Below are 20,856 nucleotides of genomic sequence, written 5' to 3' on the forward strand. Positions count from 1 at the left end.
TGAGAAATAATTTTTGAATTTTTTAAAAAATAATTTTCAAAATAAAAAGTTCAGATTTTTTTTCTCAAAATACTGAAAAAAATTTAAAAAATCTGGAAAAATTATAAATAAAAATTTTCTGTATTTCTAAATAAAAATTAAAAAACTTAAAAAATAAATTAAAATACTGAAAATTTTAAAAAAAAATGCAAAAATTAATAATGATTAAAAAAACATTATATTAATTTTCCAGAATTTTTTGAATTTTACCGGAATTGAAAAAAATCTTGAAATTTGATTTTTTTCTAAATATATTAATTTTTAGAAACTTTATTTTTTCAAAAATTTAAAAACATTCAGATTCTTTTAGAAAGTTTTTTTATATTTGGATATTTTAGAATTTTTTTCATAATTACTTTATAATTTTTCGAAATATATTAAATTTGAGATTTAACACATCATATTTAATTAAAAAAACCCAAAAAAAAAGTATAATTAAAAAAATCTGAGAAAGAATTTTTGAAATTTTTAAAAAATCGAAAAAATAATTTTCAAAATAAAAAGTTCAGATTTTTTTTCTCAAAATACTGAAACAAATTTAAAAAAAATCTGGAAAAATTATAAATAAAAATTTTCAGTATTTCTAAATAAAAATTAAAAAACGAAAAAAACTTATAAAATAAAATTAAAATACTGAAAATTTAAAAAAAAATGGAAAAATTAATAATGATTAAAAAACATTATATTAATTTTCCAGAATTTTTTAATTTTACCGGAATTGAAAAAAATCTTGAAATTTGATTTTTTTTTTTTCTAAATATATTAATTTGTAGAAACTTTGTTTTTTCAAAAATTAAAAAACATTCAGATTCTTTTTGAAAGTTTTTTTATATTTGGATATTTTAGAATCTTTTTCATAATTATTTTATAATTTTTCGAAATATATTAAATTTGAGATTTTTTAAGAATTTTTTTCTAAATTAAAAGAATTATTTTTTTCCTAATTAATTCATTTTTTGTAATTTGTCATAATTATCTTGAAATATTTTTCCAGAATTTAAATCAAAATCTTAATTTCAGTTTTTTTTCAAAAATTTTAATATTCTGGAAAATAATATATATTTTCTGAAAAAAATATTAAAAAAAGAAAAATTCTGGAAAAAAAATCATTCTGAAAAAGGTTGTTTAGACTTTTTATTCCATAATTTTTATATTGAAAATAAATCTGACCTTTTTTAATTTCAAATATATTTTCTATTTTTTTTTTATTTTGAAAATTATGTTCCAGATTTTTTTGAGAAAAAAATCTGAACTTTTTATTTTGAAAATTATTTTTTTCGATTTTTTAAAAATTTTGAAAATTATTTCTCAGATTTTATTAATTATATTTTTTTTTTTTGGGTTTTTTTATTTTTTAATTAAATATGATGTGTAAAATGAATTGTACATGTGGCCAATGAAAAAATAATGAAAATAAAAAGAAATATCCACATCAGCGCCACGTAGGAGATTCTGCTGAGTCATTGGGGTGAGGGGCTAATCCTGAAGAATCTTCATTTTTCAAGGGTGGAATCTAAAAAAAAAATTTTACAGGGGCTAAAACCAAAAGTGCACTATATTACAGGGGCCAAAAACACTATTAACCCTTATATATATAAAATTGTTGGTTTGGCTCAATAGTGACTAAAAACAAACAGCAAAATTAAGAATCTAACCTGAGAGCGAAGGTTCTCAGTTTTATCCACCAAAACCTCAATCTTCTCTCCCCTATCAATAACCTGCACATAACATATAATAATATTATGACTTGCCACATGATATTAAATGAAACTCTAGAGACAATTTGATAGCTATGAAGCACCGAAACATACACGGACACATGACACGATATGCCAATGACATGTAGATAACAAACAATTCTTCAATGTGAAGTGTCAGTGCTATTTATTTGGACAGTCATAATGTAAGTATTATTAATATGTGCAGCAATCAATGCAATACCTTGTCGATATTTTCCATCATAACTCCTTTGACTTCAGAAACTTGAGCTTTCACTTTAGCAAGTTTGCTAACCTCCTCCGGATGTTCCACACAATATTGCATTTGCTCCTTCAACTTTGGTCTAAAGCATATATATCATAAGTATTATAGAGTAATTAACATGTAATATTATGTTGCAAAACAAGATAATAAACATAATTAAGTACCCAAATTCTTTGTTAAGACTTTTAGCAGTTGCTGTTGTAGCTCTTCCTCCACCATATCTTTTATTAAAATCATCCTTAATACGTTCAAGAAAAGCTATTGGAATTTGTCTACCAACAGACTCCACTGCAACAACACAGTAAGCTGCAAAAATCCACTAATCATGAAATATGCTCAACATAAAAAAGGAAAACAATATAGATGATCTAATGAGCCAAAAAAAAATATATAGATGAACAAATTAAAATCATAAATTTGAAGATAGGGAGGGTAAGTTTTAAAATTATTATAGCACCATAAGCAATTTAAGCAAGGATGATCACTACACATTGTTTTATTAGCGAGCTTCAACATATGGAAATAATTAGAATTGAAAAAAACAAAATGTAAGATTTGTTCAAAAAAACAAAATGTAAGATTTGATTTAAATGAAAATATAAATCATCAGTAACTTCTAAAAAATATACTATAATCTAATTTTATTAAATGAGATTAAAAAGCAAATTTCATCATTAAAATCACATCTTATTTTTAAAAGTCCAACTAGCGTGTTTTGACAATCAACATGTTTTTATACAATTTGTTTTTGACAATTTCAGTTTCCTAGCACCAGAGGTTGTTGACCTTCTACATAGAGTTCAAATGATCGTGCATAGCAATTTTATGTCTCGTAGATCCATGAATGTTATGTTTACAATGATTGGTTTTGTGATCCAAAAAGATCTAGCAGTGCAACTTGTTGCTCGCTTGTCATCTATTCATATTCATGCGAGTAATCCTTGATGTATATAAATGAAATTTCTATCTAAAAATAAATAAAATATATATAAAAATTAAACAAGCTGTCCTTAGCCAACGGTTGATGACACTTGATTCATTAAAAAAAAAAATAACACAACTATTACACATTAATTAAAATTATAATAACACCAACTAGTTATTGTTCCACCTATTAGGCAAAGTTTGGACCATTGACCCATACATTGCTCAAAATACCATCACGATTAATGCCACCATCCAATAATAGAAGTGGACGGTCTATTTCATCATCACAATTAAAATAGTAACATGATTAATGTCAAATTGACAAAAATAAGAAAAAACAAATATTCTTTCAAAAAAAAAATATATATAAATTGAGTTTTGTGACTTGTAAGTAAGTTTTTTTTTTTTTTCTTTCTGTTTTTGTAAAACCAACATCTACACCAAGTAAATATCTCAGATGTTGCAACAAGACATTCTTAAACTTATATTTTTGGAAGCCTGCGTTAATTATGCTAGATTTTCAGATAAATTTCAAGCACTAAGGTACCTTATTTTTTGTTTTGTCTAAAGACGAAGGAACAAACATCACATAAAAGTGATGTCAGTTCGAGAACCCTATTAAGAATGTTCAGTTTAATAATATCGACATTATCAGTTGAGGAAAAAGAGGTATATAAAAAGAAAGAAACAAGCGAAAATAAAATGAAAAAAGATGATTACTGAATCCATTATCGACGAGGAAGCTGAAGGTATGTCCATCACAGTTGTAAGTAAACCTGTTGTTAGAAGCAGGGAGTTTTTGAAGACACTGTAAAGCTATGGTGGTGAAGTTTCCTGTGAAGTCACTGTACTCCGCAAGAATCACCGTACCACGAGCCACAAAGCTATAGATCAATGATTGTTGTCCCATGAATGATCACAATTCACAACTCTCTGCAACAGATTCAATACAAGAGAGAAAGATTTTTATATTTTTTTTGGAAAAGAAATGGAAAATGATGAAGAAATGAAAAGGAGAGAGATATAGAGAGAGAGGTGTTGTCAAATTTGGAGGCTGAAAAGAGTGAAAAAAGGAAGAGGACAATGTCAAATACCAACGTGAAACCGAGAAAGTCGCTTAATCTAGAAGTGATTTTTATTATTTTTTTTATACAAATTATTTGATTTCATATTATTATTTTTTAATTCTAACTGGTTATAATTAAAATACTATGTCAAGCTAATGACGGCTTTTATGTTGAAAGCAGGCAGACATTTCGTTTTCGGAGCATGAAAGAAGTAGGCAAATTGGGTAGGATGTATGTATGTATGATATGATATAGTGCCATATATAATAAATTCTATTTGACCCAAATAAATAAAAATTCAAAAGAAAGGTTTATTCATATGGATGGTGTTGAATAAGCCTTCAAATTGAGAAGTCAGGAAAGGGTGTTGTGCTGGGGGAGGCATGGCAAAATTTTAGGTTTGAAAAATATTTGTGTACATTGTGTCTTTTGACTCGAGAAAAGATTTAAGAAAATGGTAGAAATTAAGGTTTGTTTTTGTAGAACTATTTTAAGGTTAATTTCTTGTAACTCTCATGTGTCTTTGTGAAGAACTATTTCAAAGTGAATTGAGATATCTCTGAGTGAACAACTATCGTCGTGTTTTTTATTCTTCTCATTTATCTTATTGCTTTTGTGTTGTATGATCAGTTTGGTTTGGTTGCCGTTAATTTTGCTCCACATATCAAAACATTTGTGTAAATTTTTATCCAAACTCACGACAATTGACCTTTATCATGACGTAATTGGAACAAATCATTAAGCGAGCACAATGATTAACAAGTGAGGTATCAAGAAATTCATCAAAGACAACAATTTCATTATATTGTGTCTCGGAGATAAAGTGTTAAGAGAAGTTGCGACAGAGACAACCGCGTTGGTGAGGTGGGCAAGGTTTGAGTCGTTGTATATGATCAAGTCCTTGGTTCATAGGCATATTTTGGAAACAAAAACTCCAGATCAACTCGCTTATGTTGGTGGAGTATAAAACAATAACATATCGATTGAGGGAGTTCAACAAAATCCTTGATAATTTGGTGAACATTGAAGTGAAAATTGAAAATAAAGACAAGACTTTAATCTTATTGAAGTGAAAATAATGTGGCCCAAGCGAACGTAAAACTTAGTTCATCTAACAACGCATATGATGTTATGTTCGACATATTCACCCATACTAGAACACAAAATCTTATAGTGTATGTGTCAGTTCGAATGATACTTACCACTTAATCTACATACCAAAAACAAATAGTGGGGCTGTTCTAATTACTAATACATCATTTTATATTTAATAAAACCTAATATACCAAGACTTATCAGAAAAACTTTTATTTTGCGGTTAACAAGACATATTTGTACTACATTATTACCTCCTTCACTTGTGACTTGCAAAACAATTATTCTTATTTAACAAGACATGCTAAAAACGATATGGATAAGGATCTATTACGAAATTATCTGTTTATATGGCCCATTATATTGACAAAGCGAAAGTGATTGGAAGCTGAAGCTCCTACATCTCATCTCAATCAAAGGCACAGAAAGTGTCATTATCACACTAACGAACATTAGCAAAATAATTAACTAATTGTCCAAAGTGGGGGCATCACTATAGGGGCATACCCAGGAGATATTTTGGAAAACACATGTGATGTTTTAAAGTGTCGATGCTACGTAATTAGATAATTATACCTTTAAAGTAAAGTGAAATTTGATTAAGAATTGTTCCAACTGAACCCATTTAGATTGGTCTAGTGGTATTGATTTTGGATCTGGGAGTATGCTCCTTCTCAAGGTCTCAGGTTCGATTCTCTCTTCTGTCAATTTGAGGGGTTAGTTTAACTTCTTCAAAAAAAAAAAAAAAAAATTGTTCCAACTGAATTAAAAAAGTAATTTTCATCATTACATACAGAGACGAATTAACTTGTGTTTTTGCAACAAAATAAAAATATCTAAAGCATCATTTGATCACTACTTTATCTTTAAATCACATTTTAAAAGTCTTAAACAAACTGTCCATAGTTAATTGTTGACACTTTCATTAAAAAAATTAAGCACAATCATTAGGCTAATTAAATCCATAAATACATCAACAAGCTATTATTCCGCTATTAGGCATGTTTGAACCATTGACCCTAACATGAAAATTGCTCAAAATATCAGCACAACTCCGAATCAATCTTGAGACTTTTGGTGTTCTGAGCAAATACGTATGGTTGTGTCATTTTAGTTAGGCTTAAATGCATTTTCATCCCCTATGTTTTCCGTCGTAGCAATTTTGGCCCCCCAACAAAAACAATGCAATTTTGACCCCCTAATTTTCCCAACTATGGTGAGAAGCTGCCACGTGTCCCAAAAAAGGGGTCATAATCGGAATTTTTATGCAAAGATAAAGGGTCAAAAGAGCATATTTCCCTAAACATGGCAAAAATAGGGGGTCAAAATTGTATTTTTTTTGTTAGAGGATCAAAATTGCTACAACGGCAAACATAGGGGGCCAAAAGTGCATTTAAACCTTTTAGTTATTCAAAAAAATATATTCTTAAGATTTTTTGTTGCAAAAGATTCATTCATAAATAAGGTTTCTAAAAAAAATTATTTTTAATAGAATTAATCAAAACAAGTTAAATATGCACACGCACACGCACACTCACAAAACTAACTAATAAGTAAAAATAATAATTTTGATGCCCCTAAAAAATTATCCCCTAGGAGGCTGTCGTGTGCTATGCTCAAGGCCACCCATCCCTGCATGCCGCCCTTAATCAATACAAGTTCACGGGCTCACAATTTAGACGTGACATGATTAATCGATGTCAATTTTACAAAAATATAGAAGAAGAAAAAAACAAACCAAGTTAAGTTTTGAATGACGTAAATATGTTTTCTCTAGTTTTTGTCAAACAAATATCACCCAAGTAACTATCTCAAACTTTACAACAAGAAAAACCTTCAATTTAAAAATTTTTGGAGCCGGCGTCAACAGAGAAGGATTCTTTATCTTTACTATTTGATATCTTTGATGCCTTTAGTGTATTTTATAAATATATTCTTGATTAAAATAAATTGTTTAGATGAGACAATCCCAATTCGATGTTAACTATGTTGGAGTTCAAAAAAAATTCAAGCACTTGTGACATATGTTAGTCAAAGGAAGAACATGTATATAAAAAGAAAGAAACAAGAAAACATCCACAAAGTAAGATTAAAAAATGGTTATTACTAAATCCATTATCGATGAGGAAGTTGATGATACTAATATTGTTAGGTTTAACATTTTAACCCAAATTAGAATCACCACATTGTGGTGTGTGATTTTCAGTGGTGCTTACTATTAGATTCAACATTTTAACCCAGATTTGAATCTCTACAATGTGGTGTGTGTGAATTTCAATGGTGCTTACTATTGTCTCTACATACCCAAAAGAAAGTGTGGCCCTGCAATTACTATTACATCATCTTATATTTACCAAGACTTAATCGAAATTCACCAAGACTAATTAGAAAAACTTTTATTTTATGCCTATTACTTATAAATGTTTACCCTTTTCACATGTGACTTGCAAAACAATTATTCTTATTTAACAGACATGCTAAAAACAATGAAGATGAGAGTTAATTACGTAATTATCACTTCATATGTCCCATTGTTCACAACCCGTTGTATGCGAAAGTGATTGGAAACAGTGTTCCACCACATCTCAATCAAAGGTTGAGAAAGGGGTCATTATCACACTACCAAACACGAGCAAATGATTAACTAATTTCCAAAGTGGGGTATCACTAGCAACATATGAAGTAGATGTTTTGGAGAACATGAGATATGTTTCTATGGACAGCTTCAATTTGAAGTATCGATGAAACATAATTGAAGTATCGATGCAACATAATTAGGCAGTCGCACCTTCATATCAAAATGATGTTGCTACATCATTACTGTCACATAGGTATGTGTATCAAATGTCTATATATAATAATTAATGGAATTCAAATACCTGAGCTTTGACTTCAGCAAGTTTATTAACTTCCTACGTTCAACACAAAACTGCACACGCTCCTTCAACTTTGGTCTACAACATACAAGTACTTACACAACATGAAGGAACAATGCAAAGCACTAGAACTTGGCGAACTATCGATTCTGAGATTTTCTGAATTTTAGATATGTGGTTCTTTTTACAGTTTCTCTGCATCCTACAGACCAAATAGAAGGGCTGGTTCTCGGTCTGATCAATCAAACTGGTCAGTCCAGTCAAATTTGATAACCTTGACCTAAACAAGTGGTGACTTATATTAGATAGTTCATCCAAGTGCTATGTTATTTTATATAGCAAGTAATTACTTATGGGTCTTGCTAACCGATGCCCCCCAGTACTTGTTTTGATTGCTTAATCAATGCCCCATGGGCACTCTTTGGCATTCTCCATTATTTATAAGATCTTTCTAACTCATCACTAGTGACTTGATTTTTATCCAATATTATCTTGAATTTTTATACCTAAACTAAACCAACTTGGCATACCCTTAATTATAATCAACAAAAGGGATTAGACCACATGTATCTGGTCATGGTGAAAAAAGGATACATTTGTGTAGTGCAAAACAGAAAAGAACAAAAGCATTACACAGGTACAAGGGAATCAATTACAGACACAACAGAAAATTTACACACATATTGAAGCTCAAGTTATATAGAAGCATGCACAGAAATTTGCAATCACGTGACAGCTCGGAAATATAGATTGGAATGTACATAGAGATTGAAAAACGGTGGCGGTCTGACCAGCTTGCACTGGATCAGGAATGACCAAAACATCTAGCTATATTTGAGAAACAACTAGATGGAGATGGCTCTGTGTTAGTCTCGGGTTTCTTTTGAGGAAGCTGCTTAAAAAATGCTTTCACAGCCCCAGTTACCCCATCCTCATTTTCCATAGCTTTGGCAAGTTCAATTGCATGCTCCTTTACCTAGAAGTATAATGAGCAGTTAAATGTAATATTTATGTTTATTCAAAGCGCACCAAGCAGAACCAAGAAACAATGCAACCAAAACTGAGATTGGTTTACACCTCAAATTTTGAGGCCACGCAATGTAAATATAAAACCTATCTAAATACATCAGCCCATCCAACAAATATAAACCAAATAATAAGTTTCAAACATAGAATTCAATGTTAATTGATCTTGTATAACTAATGGTTCAATTATCGCAGCTTCAACAAGTTTGTGACACAGTAACACCCAAAAAGCAGTTTGCCTTCGTAGAAAATCTACTGCAAGATAGAAAGGTAAAGTGACAACAGGGAGTGGCTACATTATGTTAAAGTACTTTTGTTGCACAATTTTGATGCTGATTTGTCATGGTCTGTCTGTCCACTCTCAATTGGAGAATTTTTAGGGCATGTGGTTTCCTGTTCAGCCTTGTTTTACCCAAATTTGTCGGAAGTCTTTGGATTAGGTGTTTTCTTCCATGGTCAACGAGAAAGACTACATTGGGTATATCCGACTTAAAGCTGCCCAACCAGCCTCTAACCCGGCTATTATTGCCTAATGCCCATAGAATAGATGTATAGCTTACACATATATTTGTTTTGGATCATAAAAAAAGACATGAGATGAAATTCAGTAGTTCGGAGTATTTTTTTCATAAGCTTGTTGTATATAAGGGAAACACTTCATTTATATAACATGCACTAATAATTTGCAAATCAACAGTCACATCACACCAGAAATTTATCCTCCGAATCTACTTCTGAAAGAAGCAAGCCCATTTCATTTGGCTGATACACATAAAATTTTAAGGAAATTAAATTTTTATTTACCTTGGGATCTAGCATAAAATTTATGGCATCAATCAACTTAGGAAGCGAAAACTCGTCAACTGGGATAGGTGGAGGGCCGACTCCTCTATCATGTACTCTCTCACCCCAAAAGGGTTGATCACCGAAAAAAGGAACTATGGTTGTTGGGCACTGCCACAAAAAATATAAGTTATTAAAAATAAAACCAAACGATATCATATTTACTAGGGATTCAAAAAGGTATTATTTCTTACAGCAGCTTTCAGCCCTGCAGCTGTTGTTCCTGCTCCTCCATGATGCACCTACAAAAAATGCATAAAAAAATAAGAACTTTTATTGTTAAATAATTGAAAAGAACAACTGAAATGAATGAGTAGTTTGATAGAACTATGACTTTGTCGTTATCTTCAAATGTGATTTAAACCTTTAAAAAATAATGAACTAAGAGTATTAAACTAGATGATCTTACCACTGCTTTACATTGTAAAAATAGCCAATCATGGGGAACATTATCCAACAAGTATATAGAGTCCTTTGGTTCTGTCACTGGGAAAACAAATTGTTAAAGAAACAAAACTAATAAACAACTCAAACGAAAGCATGAAGAAGCAGTATCCTTACAGTCCCCAAGACCTCCCCATCCTTTATTGATGATGCCCCTCTGTCCCGTGGTTTCCAGTGCTTCTACAATTATTTGTGTCATCTTTTTTGGATCTTGAACAGGCTGTAACGGAAATGAGATAAGTATATATAAAGAGAGGGAGGGGGGCATGAGATTATAAAGTACAGAGAAATTATTTGTTATGTAGGAAAAGAAATTGTGCAAGAGATATACAAAAGCAAGGAGAGGATAATCCTCGACAAGAAAACTACAATAACGACAACCAAGGCTTATCCCACTAAGTGGGGTCGGCTACATGGATCAAATTCGCTATAATGTTCTATCATATTTCGATCAAACTCATTAATCTCTAGATCTTTCTTAATAGTTTCTCTTAATTCGCCAGAAACTATGACAATCAAAAACTATGACAATCTTATAATCGTAAAACAACAACTTATGAAGAAATGGTCATGGTTATGAATCCAAATCCATATAAGTGATTTATAAATGGATATTGTTTGGTCGGTCAGAATATTCGACCATGCACACCCCTAGCAACAACATCATTTTCGTTATGCTTATGTTATTCTCGTGTTGGTTCTTCACCGCCCAATACTCCGTACCATATAAAAGTGTCGGTCTTCCAGCTGCCCGAGAGTTAGGACAAGAAAACTACAACAGCAACAACCAAGCCTTATCCTATTAAGAGGGGAGTCAAGCGCCAAAGAGATGTGAGGATCTTTATTCCTTCCCGTAATAATCCTAAAACATCTAAACATCCTGAAAAATCCAAGCATTCTCCTCCAACAAAAAGGACCACAAAATTGTGAACTTAGCACATTTCCACAGAATCTTAACCTCTTTCTTTCCAAACCATATAAATGTTATTTACAGAAAAGTCTCCAGGTAGTCAGGACAAACCCAATATAGCCCATCAACAACTAACAGACTTGCACAAGCAATTAGCAAGCTAACAATGAAAAGAGGGTGTATTACAAATTAAGAATGGCTGCTTTAAGTCTGCATCAAGTATCTTAAAGTTAATAAGGTTTAGACATTAAAAATGTCCAACTTTGGGTGAAGCAATCTGCCCATGCTTGGTTTGGAACAGTGTTATCAATCCCCAATAGGGGTTGTAGCAACTGTCCCTGAAAACACTATAGTGGGAACTGGGAAGCCTACTATACCAAAATGTGTATAAATTCAGATACTTTATAGTGTAAATTATATAACTAACCAAAAATGACGGAAAAAGTGAGAAAGTGAGAAAAGAGTAGCCCTAGAACTGCTTTGGTGTTTTTAAATTGCAAAATTCCTAAAATACCCCAACCAAAAAGCCATGATGATTACTTATTCTTAAGGGCTTTTTGGAATTTGCGACCCCATTATAAGTTGTGCCCGCTACGCCAAACCACTCTACTATTGTCTATCCTGTGGTGGCCAGGGCCAATAAAGCCTATAGCATGCTATTGACTACACTGGTTTGGAAGGTTCCTACATCTATCATTAACACAGAAATCATGTGGACAAGATACATGCATGATGCAAATAAATACACTCACCAGGCTACCAAACCCAATGTAAATCGGCTTGTCACCATCTTCAAGCCATTTTACAAGGGACTCGGGAGGTTCATAATTTGATGCTAGATCAAGAAAGCAAAACCCTACTACATCAATTTTCGGTCCCCAATCTGCAAATAAAAAAATCACATATTTAATTGTTAGTAGAATGTTCTGAATAATTGTAATAAAAATATACAAGAGACTGCACATTTTTAGACAAGAGAGATTCCCTTAAAAAACTAATAATGAAGGGAATGAATAACTAGTATTTACAATAATAAATATTCCCCCCAAGCTGAAGTATATGCATTATATGCATCCAACTTGTTAAATACATAGTTGATATGAGGTCCTCATAGATTAGTGATTATGAAAACTGAATAATACATTTCAAGTTATGAATGTACAACCAGTCAACCACTAATGAGTTTATATAGGCTATTCTGACCTAAAGGGCCTGACTAATGAACTAATGGGCTAAAATCTCTACCAACAAACCTTGAGACAAAAACACAGAAATGATCGACCAAAAAAGCAGCAAAAAAAAATGTTCTGGAATGCATTATAGACATTAAAAACACATCCAACAACAAGAAACCTCCAGCACACTTCCGAAACTTGGGACCCAAATTCTAGATAGAATAGGTCACCGCTATCGGGCCACTAGAGTCACGCTTCAGATGTCAAGTCCTATACGTGGGTTAAATCTCATATCTTTTGAGATAAGGTCTGAACATAAGTTTACAAGTGGGGTAATCCTCACCTTACAAGCTAGTTTTGTAGGATCGAGTTAGCCCAACCCAAACTCTATTAATATTTAATACTACACATCCGAAGCATAGACAAATTTTAATGGAATAATAAGGACTGCAACACACACCCTCACACTCAAGACTGAACCTCTTAAGCATGGAGAAATGTGGGTAGCGCCAATCTTTATATGCCACGGGGAATGATTAACATGAGATTGACCCAATACAAATTGAGGATAGACTCTAATATCAACTTAGATTTTGAGTATAATTCAACTCAAGAAAACAAGATTATAAGGTGAAGGTTGTTCAAGCCATATAAGTTTTAAACAATAATGAGGGTATGCAAACAAGATCTGCATAAAAGATGAAACTAAGATACAAAGGAAACTAACTATACAGATAGAACATAATAGAAAGTATTCTCCTAAATATATGGTACTTTCCAACAGATATAAATAATTTATTAAGCACTATTTTCATTAGTCACAAAGACCACTTAAAAATAGTGATGTTCACGACAGCACAAAGCACATATTACAAAAATCATGTGACGTCACTCCCAAATATATAAAAACAGCAATGAGTGAACTTAATGTATCAATGACTACAGATACAAAGTATGAACATTAGGATCAAAGTAACCACCTTTTGGTTTAGGAACAAGATGAGGACTCCATATATATGCATGAGGAATGTCATTTTCAAAACCCTGTGAGCCACTTAAATATGTGACCGGTCGTAGCTTCAACTTTTTCTTCCGAAGATCATTAATCATGTCTCGTATTCCAAGCCAAATTAACGAGTCGACTATTTGATATGAAAGCTGAACAGTTATGAATGATCGATATTAAATCAAATATGGTTGCAAAAAATTAGCTGGATGATAAGAACCAGATTTAATTAATGAACTGACCCTATAACCAGCTTGTTGCTTTACACGAGACAAAGGATGTGGAAAGTCAGCTGTTGGCCTGGGTGAAAAAGATAAAATACATACAATGAACTTCAATCAGAAGGGGAACTATAAGAAATAACCAATTTTAAAAGAACCAAAAGAAAAATTAGTAAACAAAAGACTTAAGGAAAATAAAAAGAGAAAAAAATACAATAATATCACCTAGATTACTTACGTCCATGGCATTGTGAAAAAAATATGAATTGGAATTTGTAAGGCCTCTGCGACATGGGTATGCCCTATTTTAAGTATTAAACAGTGTCAGTAGCAAAAACAATGGTATGAATTACAGAGTAATATAATATCTTCCAATGTCATAAAAGTAGAAAAAGCCAGCAAGAAATGTGAAAGAGATTAAGATCCTAATATGAGAAATGAGAAAATGAGAAAACAATATTAAGTGATAGAGAAATGAGAAAACATTATATCATGTACAAATATGTTAAGAGAAGTAGTTTGAACTTTGAGCTAGATTAAGATCTGAATCATCTGATTTAAATTGTAGTGTTGCATCTTAGATTTCTTTGAATTTTGTGCCCCGAATTCTAGCAGATTAGTTAGTCTTTCCTATACAACTCTATATGGTAACAAAGCCCGTGCTTTGATCTAGGAACTGTCAAAGTCCGTGTTTTGATCTAGTAACTGTTAGGCAGAATAACCCCAAACCCATCAACAAGACGACAACGACCATTGCAGCACTTTTCAGGGAAACCAACCAGAACCTTCATCGTCTTTTGTTGAGGCCTTATTTCAAATATTCAGCCTGCAACTCATCATTTACAATCCCACTGTAAAGACTTATGTACTGGATGATAGGGGAAATTTATGGTATCTGACTGGACACACCACAACCTTGAAACAACGATCATGCCATGCAAAAACTGTACTTCGCCATGGCCCTTCTTCTTAGTAGCAAACTGAATTCAGACTCCATGAACAGTTTAATTGTACATCAACCGATCACATGATAGATTGTCCTAAATTAGTCCTTATGCAAGTAACAGCAAAACTGAAATTGCATATGGCCCAGTCTCAGCAATGGCCGGAATTGGTTCTGTCCCATATTCCAATGATTAACACTGCATAATGTCCTTAGGGTGCATTTTATACGCATAGAAGGACAGTAAAAGCACAACAACATAGAACAAACTCTTGAGTTATTGGATGACACCTACACAAGTTTTGACATCTATTCAAGTGTTTCAAGGCATTTATCTAAAGGGATGACAAAAGTAGTGTTAATTCTGTATATGGATCACATGACGCTTATAGGAGATTTGCGCGCGCACGCACGCACGCACCCGCACGCACGCGCACACAGTGTGTGCGCCCTTGTATTTGTGTGCTGAATAGCCTTAATACTTAAATATAGCTGCCCCAACGCCACGGTAGCATTGGCTTTTCAATTGAACATAAATCGTTGCTAAATAAAAATGCAAAAATTAAACCAACCATATTATAAAAAATGTAAGTAACAAGAAAGCATACCATATGCTGGGGGATTGGCCATGATTGCATCTGCTTTAAAGGGGACACCCGAATCAATATCAGGTTCTTTACATGCAGGAAGCAGAGAGTTAATAATTTCTTTCATTTGATTTCTCTGAACAGGTATCTCAGAGGGTCCCGATGGCAGAAAGCCCTTATTTTTAACCATATCTGCAAAATCATAAAAATCATATTAGATAAAAACAGTTTATCCATATCATTTGATTTGAGTAAAATCATATTACGTAGTTGTAGGGAGGACAGTTATATTCATGATCTGAACTTAGTAAACAGTTTATTCATGACACACAGCACATTTTTAAGTGATTTAATATATATTCCCAACTATTTTCAATAACTTATTGGCTAAGAATGTGCAGATGAAAAGTAACACAGATATTTAATTGCTTAACCACTGGAGTTGATATTTCTAACCACAAAAATTTGTGCTTGCAAAATTTCTTATCCTACCATTTTCCCAAACAAAAACACATTGGAGAGTATTATTGGAGAGAAAAAAAGTAAGAAATCATGCATTAAATCCAACCAAAAACTAGAAGAAGAAACTGCAGTTGGGTACGTAGTACATACATCCAGCAAGGACTTTTGGATCGCCCCCTAACGGATAAAACTCCAACCCAGCTGTCAAAACAAACTCCTTAAAATTTGAATGAGTTGCTAATCTAACACGATGACCATAATCCTGCGCGTAAATGTGAATAAGGACCTCAATATTGTTAACAATAATAACATAAAAGTAATTATTAACATTAACATAACTAAGTATTTAATATCATATGATTTTGTCAGAGGATAACTAAATAAAAAAATGTATTCATTCAATAAAGATGGGAAGCTCCAAGCTAATTAAAAATACAGCAGAAAATACAAGTCTGCAGCATCTCTTTCTCTTCATTAGTTTATAAGTTTGAAGGAGAACATTTTTCAAAAGAGAAAAGAACACAACTATAAATATACTGTAAAGGGTCGACTCTCCAAAAAGCCTCAAAGTTATTACGTTAAGAGTTTTTTTTCACAAGATTATTACGTTACAAGTTATGAATTCTTTTATTTCTAAAATGCAAAATTCCAACTATTGGACTAATTGGGATTCAAATGTGAATGATGTACATGCTCACCTTGTTCTAATAGAAGCAACAAGGATCAAAATCACATCTAAGAAATGAAAAGAGATATACATAACAGGTATACATAAGAAATGAAAATTTTATACTTAAGAAAATGTCAACACGTAAAATCAATCTCTTGTTGTTACCATAAAGACCATACATCACATTCCCATGAACCAACAACTAGCAGCACATGAAGGACGAAAAGAGATATTTGGACATAATAAAATGCCACCATTACTATACCTGTAAGCGTTTTCCTATTGCGACAAATGGCTGTACATCTCCTCGTGTACCAACAATAAGCATCACTATATTCAATGGAGGGATGTAATCAAGGTCTGTTGCACCATGTGAATCATCAATAACATTATTTACATGTTTGGATCCAGCACCAAGGGCATCAGGTTCAACATCTATGGGAACGTCAAATTCTACAGTTCCGTCGTCTTTTACGGTAGCTATTCTGTTCAACAATCTAAGCTGCATGTGATTAAAAACAACAATAAAGATGGTGATGATGATCAGTAGAAACAAAAAAAGGAAAAGAAAATAAATTATGGTGTAATATAATAATTTAACAAAACCTATGGTGATAAAACTTTGAGTGGGAAAATAAATAAATTATGATATGGTGAGAGTACAATTCAATAGTTTTTTGTCTGTTCAACATTTTTAGTCATAGATTTGATTGTAATCTTCCCACACCTCATTTTCCCAACCACATCTCTTCATCCAAACATAACAAGAGAATTTTTTATTTCAATTGGGGAACAAAACATTCTAAATTACCAACATACATACAAATATTTAACACTTTTAGGAAATCAATGCCACCATATAGACATGTTTCCACAGACATAAGGGGAAAACAAAAGGCTAAGAAACATCATAGATGACAATAGCATACCTTTTCCTGTACAGGAATTTTGTTATTAAAAATTTGTGCTGCATCCTCAGGCCTTAGATGTCTCTGCCGCTCTGTTTTTGATCTTTCCAACTTAAACTTACTTGGACTTGACTCAATTTTATCTCCATGGGATATATCTACTGGCAATGTGGTAACTTTGGACAACCCCGTGCTTGGAATGCCTAAATACAGGCAGAAAACAAAACCATCATAGTTAGAGCTAAAATTGAGCAATGAAATCAAACAAAACAGTGATATCAAATATAATATTCAGAGAAAAGAGATGAATTATATTAAAATTCTAAGGGAACATGGCATGATCAATTTTACTAAATTAATAGGGTTTCACTTTTGGATATACAAAGACATTGACAAGCTTTGCTCAGCTAATGAGTTTTTAGTATGTCTCTGCCTCTGGTTTCTCTTAAATAAATTTATTTCTTCATGGAGAAGCATGGAGAGAGAGCAGGAGAACATAAATTAGTGTAGCAGCACTAACCAGCTTATGTTGCAGAAGAAATGTCAAGATCATAGGAGCATGTTCTAGAACGAAATTAATTAGGTACTTCTCTAATAAAGGATCAAAATGTATTGATACCACCGAAGCAAATAATAATATTAAAATGAGTAAATGCTTATATAACCATTGAACATGTTTATACATGATAATGGAAGTGATACAAATATCAAATCGTGATAGCTGAATGAGACTGTCTCTGCAATTTGGTTCTGATACAGCTTAATGTCTGCCTTGACCATTTTGGTGGACATGCAAATTTTCCTTAGTGTCTTTTTTCTCATTTTGATGGAAGTTCATCTATTATATATAAAAAACTTAGGCTGGGATACTCAAAATGAAGATTATTTAATTCAAGTATTAAGTTTAACATAGATTACTTACTAACAAAATCTCTCTTAACAGTTGTACTATCCTCCAAGAATTCACTTCACCTTAATGATAAATCCACCTAATAAGAGACTACCGTTTTTTTTACAATGGCAAGTACCATAATTTTCTCTCTAATGATCATACTTCAAATCCTGTATTAACTTATGTAATCACTCATCCATCATAACACTCTCATATCTATGAGAATGGGTTAGTGCCCGCCTAATGTAAAACTACTTTACACTGTCAATGCATATTCTATTTCATCATTAAAGAAATTATATATAACGAAGCGTCATAGAAAAGGCAGACAAACAGACACATTAGTGCTCGCCTAGCGCCGTCATTCTTCCAAAATTAATTATGTAAAATATAATCCTCAGTCCCACAATGCATGATACATTTGCTTATTTAACGGTTTCTTTCTTTCCCTTATAATTTACCAAATTAATTTTATAAATATCGGTATATTCATCATTGGTATAAACAAGTGAAAGTAGTTAAATCGAAATTGATACATGATATATTAACATTACACTATAATAAATTGAAAGTGACATTCATTTGGGACACTTCAAAACTTATCTTGTGGTCCATATTTTTTCACGTCATTAACAAAACAAAAAAAACGCATTAATTAAAACCAAAACCAAAAAGTAAAAACAAAACCATATCAAAGTAATAACGAAAAACACTTCAATTTTCAATTCAAATTCAACACTTCTTTCTCTAAGTCAATTAACTAGTCACAAATTCAACATAACTATGACTAAATCGAACAATTCATAATATATATATATATATATATATATATATATATATAGAGAGAGAGAGAGAGAGTAGTAGTAGAAACCTGATGTTGAAGAACTACTTTCACCGTTAATAGCAGAAACTCCATTGGAAACAGAATCAGTACTATCCACAACTTCATTGGTAGTACTTTCGTTGCCGGTAACAAATTCACGCTCAACTTTAACCGATCGATCGCTTGAAGAAGATGAACTTGAAGAAGAACGCCGGCGATTGTCCGGCAATTCCGCCATTTCCGCCGTCGTGTACGACGCGCGCGAGATTCCGGTGAATGTGACCTAGATTCGTTGCACCGTTATAGGGGGAAGAGAGAGAGAGAGAGAGAGAGAGAGAGAGAGAGAGAGAGAGAGAGAGAGAGATTGAATCGAAGAAATGAAAAAGCGTTGGGAATAGTTTGTGGGGTGAAGAAGGTGCTAATATTCGATGTGGTGCGGTCGCTTTATTGATTAGTTGTAAGAATCAAGTCGAACCGAAATTATTGGACCGGACCGGAATGGACCGGATAAGATTCGAATGTTTATTGAGTAAATAAACAACTCGGTTAGTCTATGGTTTTTTTTAAGACAATGATACCCCTAACTAAACTCAGAATACAAATTAGTATGTAAATCAAATAAATTCTTAATTGTTTTGTTTTGAGTCAATACTTTTAACAAACCAAATAAATTCTTTTTTTTAAGAAACATCAAATAATTCTTAGATTATAAATATTTGACTGGTGCTAGTCACACCCCAAAAAAAACAAGTTACACCTCAGAATGACTAATATACCCTTTAACTAAAATAAAAATTTCAAATTAATTAAATTTACATTAACGTAAATTGAACATAAGTAAACTTAATTTACATTAACCTAAATTGAACATAAGTAAACTTAATTTACAGTAACCTAGATTGAACGTAAGTAAACTGAATTTACAAACTTAATTTCTACATTAACCTAGATTGAACGTAAGTAAACTGAATTTACACTAACCTCTTATATACATATGTAAACTAAATTTACATTAACCTAAATTGAACATAAGTAAACTTAATTTACATTAACCTAAATTGAACATAAGTAAACTTAATTTACAGTAACCTAGATTGAACGTAAGTAAACTGAATTTACAAACTTAATTTACATTAACCTAGATTGAACGTAAGTAAATTGAATTTACACTAACCTCTTATATACATACGTAAACTAAATTTACATTAACCTAAATTGAACATAAGTAAACTTAAACATAAGTAAACTTAATTTACATTAACCTAAATTGAACATAAGTAAACTTAATTTACATTAATCTGGATTGAACGTAAGTAAACTGAATTTAAAAACTTAATTTACATTAACCTAGATTGAACGTAAGTAAACTTAATTTACACTAACCTAAATTGAACATACGTAAATTTAAATTTACATTAACCTACATACGTAAACTACACTAACCCCTTTTATATACATACACGTAAACTTAATTTACACTAACCTCTCACTTAAAATCAAATTGACAGGCATATCTCATACCAAAACAAACAATAAACAAATAGAAACTCATCGAAAATGAAATTCATGAAATTCACTAATCTTTATGAATATAGTACAGATCAATAACAAAGATGTTGATTCAGATATTGGTTGCACATCTATGGTGGTTTATGAATGAAAGGGGGTAAGGGTTCAAAATGATCATAAAAGATGGGTTTTTAAAAATTTACATGAAGATGGCAATTTTGGTATTATTGTAAAATTTGAAATAAATTTGGGTGTAACTTGTTTTTTTTTTGTGTGACTAGCACCAGTCTAAATATTTTCACTACCAAAAAAAGATTATAAATATTTTAAAAAATCTTTAACTTTATTAAACTATAAGTAAGAAGGTTGTTTCTAAATTTAATCATTTTCTATCATTTATTATCAATTATATCATTATGTTTTAACAACTTATACCCTCGGGTCATTATT

The 20,856-nt window shown here is 31.7% G+C and overlaps 2 protein-coding genes across 3 annotated transcripts in view; both read right to left on the bottom strand.

Annotated features, from left to right (window-relative positions):
* LOC11414308 (vesicle-associated membrane protein 722) overlaps positions 1-4,034 on the bottom strand; it is a 51,406-nt gene extending 47,372 nt beyond the window's left edge. The window contains exons 1-4 of one of the 2 annotated variants that reach the window (XM_039833105.1): positions 3,670-4,034; positions 2,187-2,328; positions 1,981-2,101; positions 1,695-1,757 (exon numbers count right to left, since the gene is read on the bottom strand). In XM_039833105.1, coding sequence (XP_039689039.1) covers positions 1,695-1,757; positions 1,981-2,101; positions 2,187-2,328; positions 3,670-3,859 — 516 coding nt within the window. In that variant the 5' untranslated portion in view covers positions 3,860-4,034. The remainder of the gene's footprint in view (positions 1-1,694; positions 1,758-1,980; positions 2,102-2,186; positions 2,329-3,669) is intronic. The other variant, XM_003604942.4, reaches the window with a different exon arrangement.
* Positions 4,035-8,514: 4,480 nt separating this feature from the next.
* On the bottom strand, positions 8,515-19,396 carry LOC11428112 (sterol 3-beta-glucosyltransferase UGT80A2). Its single transcript, XM_039833703.1, has 15 exons — positions 19,262-19,396; positions 18,946-19,221; positions 17,204-17,385; positions 16,540-16,776; positions 15,755-15,866; positions 15,164-15,334; positions 13,851-13,914; positions 13,634-13,691; positions 13,366-13,543; positions 11,963-12,093; positions 10,418-10,520; positions 10,266-10,342; positions 10,051-10,098; positions 9,818-9,967; positions 8,515-8,963 (listed from the first exon to the last, which is right to left on the bottom strand). Exons 2-15 carry the CDS (start codon positions 19,133-19,135, stop codon positions 8,793-8,795), a joined length of 1,872 nt encoding a protein of 623 aa, XP_039689637.1. The 5' UTR covers positions 19,136-19,221; positions 19,262-19,396; the 3' UTR covers positions 8,515-8,792.
* Positions 19,397-20,856: the final 1,460 nt, after the last annotated feature.

Source organism: Medicago truncatula, chromosome 4 (genome assembly GCF_003473485.1).
Source record: "Medicago truncatula cultivar Jemalong A17 chromosome 4, MtrunA17r5.0-ANR, whole genome shotgun sequence".
Taxonomy (NCBI): Eukaryota; Viridiplantae; Streptophyta; class Magnoliopsida; order Fabales; family Fabaceae; genus Medicago; species Medicago truncatula.

Bases quoted from the DNA above. Each gene is read 5' to 3' on its own strand.
- LOC11428112 (XM_039833703.1), bottom strand. From the start codon at position 19,135: ATGGCGGAATTGCCGGACAATCGCCGGCGTTCTTCTTCAAGTTCATCT. The intron at 16,777-17,203 runs GTATGCTATTGT...AATCACATGCAG, and splicing joins AAATTCCTGTACAGGAAAAG to CTTAGATTGTTGAACAGAAT. The intron at 10,099-10,265 runs GTAAGATCATCT...CATTTTTTGTAG, and splicing joins TTTTACAATGTAAAGCAGTG to GTGCATCATGGAGGAGCAGG.